This window comes from Amphiura filiformis, chromosome 5 (genome assembly GCF_039555335.1).
Source record: "Amphiura filiformis chromosome 5, Afil_fr2py, whole genome shotgun sequence".
Lineage (NCBI taxonomy): Eukaryota > Metazoa > Echinodermata > Ophiuroidea > Amphilepidida > Amphiuridae > Amphiura > Amphiura filiformis.
Window position 1 is genome coordinate 51252721 of NC_092632.1, and position 9847 is coordinate 51262567.

Genomic DNA, 9847 nt, shown 5'->3' on the forward strand with positions numbered 1-9847 from the left:
CACATACAATTTGCACACTGGTTCCAAATTTGACAACCCAACTCTAGCAACTTCCATTTATACAGAATTCACCTCAAAGTTATTTTGTGACTATGTGACATAATTTTCATTAGTAGATTTTTATTTACCTTGAAACATCATCAAAATAGCCTCATATATCATTATAAGGATCATATATAAATTCCACAAAGCATTGAACCTCCACATAAAACTTGCTAGAAAATCGTGAAATTGATATCTATTTTTGTTTATCTATTTGCAGCATAGAAAATAATGACCAATTATGCCCCCGTCCTCGTTCAATCAGAACATATTATTTTTGTTTTGAACTTTGTTTTCTCACGTTATAACACTCTAAACAAAGCTCCAAAATATTATTTTCAATGTTTCTATGATTTAAAAAGATATTTCAAAATGTTTAGAAGTAATTTTAATAACATATTATGAGACAGAAATGAACGTTTGTGAAACAAAATGGCCGCCCCCATGATGGGCTATGATAATGGTGTGGGTTGATTGGGCAAAAGTATTTCGTAAATTTATCATAGTTTGCATGTTATTTCCTACAAAACAATGGCCATATTTCATTTTAGAGATATCCCAACATTCAATTTAGGGAAGGTAAGGCAGAAATACCCAGCAAAGTAAGGCTAATTTTCACTTAAGCTTCTGGCCATGCAGAGATAAGAATTAGGAAACTTTGACGTGAAATACAAAATCCTGGATTCGCGAAATTAAGTACCCGCAAAAATGGCGAATATCGGCGATTCGCGATATAAAGTACCCACGAAATTAAAGTGTTTTACAGTACTTTAGAACTATCTACAGCAGACAACAGTAATGACTTGATATCGGAAGGGAAAGAAGAAGGGAAAATGACAACAGTAATGTAGAACTATCTACAGCAGACAACAGTAATGTTGAACTACTTGGATCAGTTGAACTACTTGGATCATGGAGTCCTAACATGCCAGACTACAGTAGATAGCAGTCATGTATACATGTAACTACTTCATTCAGCCATACTAAAATACTATTCTACCTATTGTTGTACTAAGTGAATGAGAATATGGATGTGTGGTACTCAATGTTAATAGTATACTCAGTTTATTCTTATCTTCAAATACATGTACGCCAAGAAAAATAATATAATCCTTGACCAGGATTTGAGCCTGGGATACCTGGGTATCTAGCCAGTGGTGTAAACTGTCCAAAGCTAGTGACATGTGGTAGCAAAGGGGAGAAAGAAAACATCAATTGTAATAAATGCAATGGCAAACCCCTCACAATAGAAAACTGTCAAAGTATCTTGCTCTTGTTCTATTAGTAAGCTACTGCAGTCATTACAGTAACATTCTGCAGCATTCACATTTTTCTTGATGATACTAGCAACACTAAGAGCTCAAAATGTCAACCACTACGTCATCCCACTTGACTCATGATCTATAACCACACATGGTTATGTAATATATTCTTGCTAATCTGTACAAAGCATGTTTTTGTGTTTCTTTATTACAATGTCCTGCATCCTAGACATATATCTATGGTACAAATGCACTTTTGATAGAGAAATTGATATCCAGTTGTTTGCATATGATTTTTGAACACTTTTTCTTGCAGGAAGCTTGTCAGCCTAAACCATTTAACCACATTGATAACATGTACAATGTATGTAATGGACAGAGTAACAACTACAGTTTCTGCCAAAGAAGAACGGCACTTGTTTACATTTTGAGAGCGTGCACAGCGTAAACACAGAAGTGGGGATCTGATTGGCTGATTCAATTGTCTGACAATCATAACCACAGACACGGTAATCTGATTGGCCGATTACACATCAAAACGTTTAATTGTCAGCGCAAACAAAGCTCTGCGTACATGTATGTCACTCGTGTAAATGTTACACGTAATCTGATCAAGGGACTGCCATTCTTCTCTGAAACCGAGTGTAGTATATGACAGTAAGATATATGTAAAATATAATCAGCTGTTTAAGAGGAGTGAGGAAAGACCTTCAGTCAAAATAGTTTTCCCAAAAACAAAACATTTGCATTCTGATTAAGACCATCTCTATGTCTGTAGGTACCAAATAAAAAATTATTTTCACCTGAAAAGAATCTAAATTGGCCTAGTGCTTTATACCTTATCAAGCTTGTGTACTGGTCAGTAATTACATGTACAAAAAGGAGATTATAAATGAAACTCAATTTCATGTTTCCCATCTTCCACATGAGGAATATGAAATTTTGCCGGCCTTTTTGAACCAAGAATTCAAAGAAGAAAAACATAATTATTTGGTAAAATTTTACTTTTTTAATAAAATTTTTTTTTTCTAAATATTTTAGTGTTTTTCGAAGTGAAAATGTGCTGCCAAATCATTTTGGAAGCAGGGAATAAACAATACAGTCTTCGGTGATCCCCTATTCATTTTGCTAGCTTCAAATGTCTTGTTTATGTACAGGCCCTTGCAGTGCTGACAGGTATGGGTAGTACCAAATCCCAAAGGGGTTAATTTTTGTGAGAATGGAAACCACCAAAATAATGAATAATATGATAAAGATGTCTCATTATGAGCTAGAAAAAAGTGACAGGAAACAGTCAATTGAAGGGCATAAAGTAGTACTGTATAACATTTCAAGTACATTTCATACTCTTTAATTTACCTGCATATTATATACGGTATGTATCGTTAACACAAATCAAACACTTTGTAGCAGTGGTATAGCACCAACCCCCTGGCCCCACTGGCTATAAGATAGAATCATACTACATCTAGACTTTAAAATCTAGAACTTACATACAGATTGCAGAGGTGGAAATTTGACATTGTGTACAATTTCAATTTGATCAAATGTCACTATTAGTATTTAGTAATCACAATTCAGTCAGACATGGCTGTATACATTACATCCGCACTGCCATACAAGCAATGTGCAACTCAAATTGTAATCTAGGATATAATTTTAGGTTCATCGTTTTTAGGTACGGTACATTTATTATCTTCCAGAGGCACTGTGCATGGACAATGGAACTTGATTAGTTTTTGGACCATAATTATTTACTAGATCCATTTTTATGGCAGAATACTTGAAGCAACAAGGTCCACTCAAACACCCTGGAAAATGTTGATTTCTGGATGCTCTCTGGGATAATTCCTGGTCATTCCAGGCCCCTATGTTATGTATTTTTTATCATTTGGCAAAATATTTGGGTGGGTGGAAGTTTTGACCATTTTTATCATGGAGCTCTATAGGAGATTTATTATCATAACTTTTATTATAACAATAACAAAATTGCTGTGATCCTTAAAACAAGGCGGTTCTCGAACCACGAGTCTCGCCTGCTTTCGCAACCGCTTGCTTTTGCAATTACTTTTGGTAGAGGTAAATGAATTTGGCGGTTATCGGCTGGGCACGATTATCTGGCTGATGGTGACTGTACCCACCAAGTTTCATGCCCATGCAACAGTTTTTACTAATTTGACCCCTGGTGGCCCTGAAATGACCTTCCAAAACTTTGGCTCTAAATGTTGACTGTACCCACTGAGTTTCATGCCCATACAACTAATTTTTACTAATTTGACCTCAGATGACCCCTGGTGACCCCAAAATGACCGTCCAAAAAATGTTGATTGTACCCACCAAGTTTCATGTCCTACGACAGTTTTTACTAATTTGACCTCAGATGACCCCTGGTGACCTCGAAATGACCTTCCGAAAATTTGGCTTTAAATGTTGACTGTACCCACCAAGTTTCATGCCCATCTGACAGTTTTACTAATTTGACCTGAGATGACCCTGGTGACCTCAAAATGACCTTCCAAAAATTTGGCTTTAAATGTTGACTGTACCCACCAAGTTTCATGCTCATCCGACAGTTTTTACTAATTTGACCTCAGATGACCCTGGTGACCTCGAATTGACCTTCCAAAAATTTGGCTTGAAATGTTGACTGTACCCACCAAGTTTCATGCCCATACGATAGTTTGTACTAATTTGACCTCAGATGACCCCTGGTGACCCCGAAATGACCTTCCAACAATTTAGCTTTTAATGTTGACTGTACCCACCAACTTTCATGCCCATCGGACAGTTTTACTAATTTGACCTCAGATGACCCCTGGTGACCTTGAAATGACCTTCCAAAAATTGGGCTTGAAATGTTGACTGTACCCACCAACTTTCATGCCCATCAGACAGTTTTTACTACTTTGACCTCAGATGACCCCGAAATGACCTTCCAAAATTTTGGCTTGAAATGTTGACTGTACCTACCAAGTTTCATGCCCATATGGCAGTTTTTACTAATTTGACCCCAGATGACCCCTAGAGGACCTCAGTGACCTTGACCCACTAACCAATACAAACCAGTTTTGTCTCGGGTCAAGATGCACCCACCCACCAAGTTTGAGAAACGTGCGACTCCTAGTCTCCGAGAAAAACCAAAACTTTAATCAAATTTGTCACACACACACACACGCCAGCACCCCCACACACACATACATACGGAAAAGTGATTATATAGTCTCCTGCCTTATCAGGCGAGACAAAAATTGGTTCCACTCAGGTGTAAGTTGGCTAAAAAATTAGGTTTAAAAAAAATAACGAAATATATTGTTTCAAAGATTATATATCATGGCCATTAAAGTTTCGTTATTATCATCATGATATTAAAATCAAGTTAAAAGAAGCTGTTGAAAATCCACAAAAATAGCCTGTGTAGTTAAATTCAAAATGACCCAAGCTTTATTTCCTAGTAGGCAAAGGCAGAGTAAGCGTATTAAAATGCTTATAATCACTGAAAAAGCTCTCAAGCATGATTCTTAATTGAGAAATATTAAGAGTCCTACTTACCACATAAAATAATATATTATATGCTATATTCTGTGGTATTCCTCCATATTTTAAGAAGGCAATAAGTGTGTTGTTTTTTCCCCATAGGTTGCAATTCTCTGATGCTGAACCTGCTGCTGCGGACACGGAGGCATTCAACATGATGATCAGCTGCTGTTGCTGTAATTGATCGTCACTTGTGCAGATGATACGGTATTCACTCACTCACTGTATTTGTAAAAAGCAAAGAGAAAATAATATTAACATGTACATATACCATCACACATTAGCTCAAAGCTAAGTCATGTAATTTCCAAATTTCTGTTCTTGTGAGAAGACTACACTTTGATCAAAACACCACTAGGCACTGTTTAAATATTTATTCACAATGTTGCATGTTTTGTAAAGGACTTAGGAATAGGATGTATTAAAAATCATAACTAGGTGATCAGCCGTGGGGATTGGGTGATCATAAGGGCTCATATTGAAATTCCCTTAAACAGGAAGGTGTGTGCCATTCTGCAGCTTTCCTGTGCTAGCCTTCTTTTGTTAAAATCCTGGGCAGGGTGTATCACTGATGGATATATAATGTAATCCATCCGTTTTATGACCGAGCTTTCCTGAGGCACGCGCTTAGCGAGGGGAATCCTGCCTTCTTCCTGTGTGAAAACGTTGTAGGGTATTTCAATATGAGCCCTAACTTTATGTCACCTGTTTTTGTCTTTCTCTGTTTTGGCTGTTAAACTTGCTTTAGGCTAATGAAAGTCGATTCCCAGTTTCCCGTTACCCTACTCCGCTCAAAACAATCTGCTGGCCAAATATTTCATTATTTTGAATAAAATGTTGATTTCTAACAAACTTTAACATACAAATAAATAATTGTGGTTTTAAATATATCATAAATCTCTTTCTGTTGATTTTCAGGGATTTTCTTTGCAGTAGGAGCATGGTATATGGTTAATAATGAATTATTAATGAATACCTACTCAATTGTCTGTCCCGCACTTTTTGATCTGCTCTGATGATCTCATCCCGTAAAAAATATTGTGAAACTTTTGATAATAGTTGTACAATCACCTTCATGTGGTTGTAAACTACATCTGTAAACTACAAACTGTGATTTATACATGGGTAGTTATTGGTTTACACCTGTAACAGATGCAATAATGAAATGGTATAAAATAATGAATAATGAATAATAAAATGGTCACCTACACAGTCATGAAAAGTAATGTAACGGGAAACTGGGAATTGACTTTCATTAGCCTTATGTCATTTTCTTACATCATGCATGCATGTTTGAACTAATAATATTCATGTAGAACCCATAATAATTATATGTTACGTAATGACCCAAATAGCCCCTAGAAGTTGCCAGTGGTGGTGCCAGAGTGGAGGGTGGGAGCATTTTGCCCACCCCACCCTAGATTTTACTTTCTTCCACCCCGGAATAAAAATCTTGGTGCCGCCACTGTAACTTGCATAAAATTCCTACACATTGTCTGCACAAAGAAGCATTTTGAAAGCATTTTTGATATTTATCAGTCCTCGAAGTAAACTAATCTAATGATCACAAGTACTTTTAAGTGTATATAGCTGGGAGGAAAAGCCATCCATAAAGTTGAAAATGTTGACCTTTTGTATTGAAGATATACATTTTTTCCCCAAAAGACCGTTATAGTTTCTGTGAATAAAATAATGGATATCTTCATTCTTCAATCTTGTACCGTAGTGTGAAAGTGTACACATACAAGTATAAATTCTTAATCACAGTTCAAAAACCCTAGTTGTGTTCGCTTACAAATGAATAAATTCTTTCTCCCATTCTGATTACTTTCCCATTCCAATATAGTGTTAGGTCATGATTTTATGCCACACATCACTATAATGCACTGGAGGCCTAGCTATGAAGGAAGGAGAAGTCAACATCATCTAGTACTACTAGTAGTAGTAGTACTACATGTAAGATTGTGTGCATGGGTGAAACAATGAAACTAACACAAGGGCCCACATGAAGGTGCAGCAAGAGCAGTAGTGCCGTACTATTACGCTGACTTTTGTATTCGGCGAGGAGGACGATTTCGACCTCCTGGTTTGTTTACAAACAGAGAGGTAGACAAAAGACCGTTCCGCTTGTCCAAACACTCAAGTATCAGAAGGATGGTCCACAATAGCGTGATTCACGTAACATGAATAGGGATTAAAAAGCTGTCACGTAGAACCATGTGCTTCTATTGTCCAATTTGCCATCAAGATTTCATATGGAAACAGTTCAGACCCAGAACAGGATCATGTCAGAAATTAATATTTTGTTCTGGGTCTGATTATTCGGACTACAAGAGCAGCTGCCTCATAAATTATGTTTTAAAAAATCTAGTGAAGGTACTTTGTATAAATTCACATGTTGGTAGTCATGTGGACATGTGTAATAATCAGCATCAAAGAGATTTTGTAATAATATTTTGTTTAAAAAATTACATTACAGGTATATCTAGGGCTGAACCAGGATCTTAGGAATTGAGGGTTGCCCGTCATTTAAATAAAATTACCTGTCCTAATTTGACCTAAAACATTTACCAGACTTCAACAGCCCCCTGGGGGTTTAATATGTGTTGTTATGGCCTTGTTTTGCAAATCTGGTCTACTGAAAAAGTCTACAGCCTTTCTCAACACCTACAGTTATATTAGGCCAAATAAAAAAATAAACATGTTTCACGTCCCCTCCCGCTTCCTTTTTTGAGGTTTCCTCAAATATTTTTTTATTTTTTGAAATTCAGCTATAACTTTTCAAAAAATATGTCTAGGAAGTTAGGATGCTTTCTATAGCCTTGTTAAGATACAAGAAACATTTTAGGAAGGTTTTGTGATCATTAGAGGGGGTGTAACTCCCAGAACAACAAATAAAAAAGGGCCTCCTCCTTTTTCTAGGCATTATTGTATATGCTAAAAACAGCTCTAAGTATAGGTATTTACACCAATTTTTTAATAAAAAATAGAAAATAAAAAGCCTCCTTCTCTTCCTTTTTTTTGAAAACCCGGACGTGAATCATGTTTTATTTTTTACTTGGCCTTATAGCATCTGTCAAAGGCATTAATTTTGCCCGTCCCAGGAGCAAACTCCCCGTCTAAAATGACGGGCACCTAAAACACTTGGCTGAACAAATTATCAGATTGGTTATCGTAATTGTTTAGTCTTGACCCCAGAATGCAACGTGGCTCGATCGCAAACATGCATTGACAACAGAAACTGATTGTACATGTAAATGCCATATCATCTCGTGACGTGTATTGTTTCATATCAACGACCACGCTTGTTGGACATGTGAGGTCACTGGCTCGGAAATTATTATCTTTTAAGTACGGTATCAGAATTTCCAAGTTTTAAACTTACTTGGATATGTTGATGATTTGACGATCAGATATGCAAGTACCGTACCAACTGCATTGACTAAATTGCAAAGAAATTTGTTGAAATGATTGAGCTGTGCAAAACGTTAAGGGCGGGGGATAATTATGAGCCCTGGGGGAAGGGTAAAATTGGGGAAATTTTTAGTGAGCCAAAAAGGGGGGGGACAAGCAATTTTTAGCCAGCTAAGTCTGAGAGGGGCATGGGGGAGGGGCAAGCAATTTGGGGGCAAGCGATATTTGGCAGGTCGAGAGGCAATGAGAGGGGGTGGGCAAGCGATTTTTAGAAATTCCCCCCTGGATCGTAATTATTGCACAGCACCTAAATAATTGGGTAAGTCCCATCAACACACACATGCACAAAATGGCATCCTACATGTATACAGACATAGACCTTAAAGTACATATTTCGAGGAGCATAACAAACACCAAATTGGTGTCATATGACCTTTGACATGCATGCATTCTTTTGTCGAGAGTGACATGGTCTTTCAATTCGTGCCGAGTGTCCTTGGCAGACTTGACTATGCTTCAGTGGTCATGAAAGGATTCAATAGATAACCTCTGCCCTGCCCCAATAATCCCAGTCTGAAACTGCACCTCGAAAGATGTATCGTAAGAACTCAGTCCTCAAATGATAGTCATATAATGACCAAAAGATAAATGACTGACTATCATTGAGGACTGAGTTCCGCAGTCTATCCTACAGTACATCATGTATACGGTTTACCTTACGTTAAAATACATGTACGCCCGTCAGTAAATACGTACACATCTGGGTAGTTTAGGTAAGCTTAAAAAATCTGCATGAAATATCCACTAATATAATCCTCAACAACTGATGATAATCCTTGATATCCCAGCTATGAATGAATAAACCATGCAGTGTTTATATCCCCACTGTGTCAGAACATTACATACACACACATACAGTATCAACAGCAAAAAGATGATGAACCGATTCAAGCATCTTCAGGATGCGGATGTTCATCTTCCTCCTGTTTTCAATTTTATAGAGGGCGCACTTACAAAAAAAAAACCCTGGAAAAAAAAGCGGTCTATAAAAAACCTCGCAAATGAAAATGAAAGCCGGGAAGTTTAGAATTTTAGCGGTCACCCGTCTTTCGCGGTTCGTAAATAATGCAATTTTACAAATGCATCACCACCCTCCGAGTTCTTTATTGCGAACAATTTTACCAACTCCCTAATTTATTACTGATTGATCAGTCGTTAATCAACTTCTTCTTCAGTGTTACCAGCCCCTTGTTGTTTTTTTCCACTGTTCCCCCTTTAGGGGCTGACATTGCACGGAAAGGGGGGGTCCCAAAATACAGGGGGTCATAGAATTTTCAGACCAAAAATAGGGGGTTATAATTTTTTAACACCCAAAATAGGGGGTTAGCCTATAGAAATTCTATACTAATTATTAAGGGCTGGTGACTCAAAATTTTCGCACGCTGCGCGCGCATTCTTTAACTTCACAATCGAAATGTGTGTACAATATATGCAAAATATTTTATGCGCTCCGCGCACCTTCTTTACACTTGCGATAAATATTTTAACACACTCCGCGCACTTTCTTCGCTCTTAAGTTTTGGCTCGCTCCGCGC

The 9847-nt window shown here is 37.3% G+C and overlaps 1 protein-coding gene across 1 annotated transcript in view; it reads right to left on the reverse strand.

The window, feature by feature from the left end:
- The window catches only part of LOC140153329 (calcium permeable stress-gated cation channel 1-like), a 175606-nt gene extending 166624 nt beyond the window's left edge, over positions 1 to 8982 (reverse strand). Inside the window, 2 exon segments of the mRNA XM_072176056.1 lie at positions 4854 to 5060; positions 8968 to 8982. Of these exon segments, the coding sequence (XP_072032157.1) occupies positions 4854 to 4994 (141 nt within the window). The 5' untranslated portion in view covers positions 4995 to 5060; positions 8968 to 8982.
- Positions 8983 to 9847: the final 865 nt, after the last annotated feature.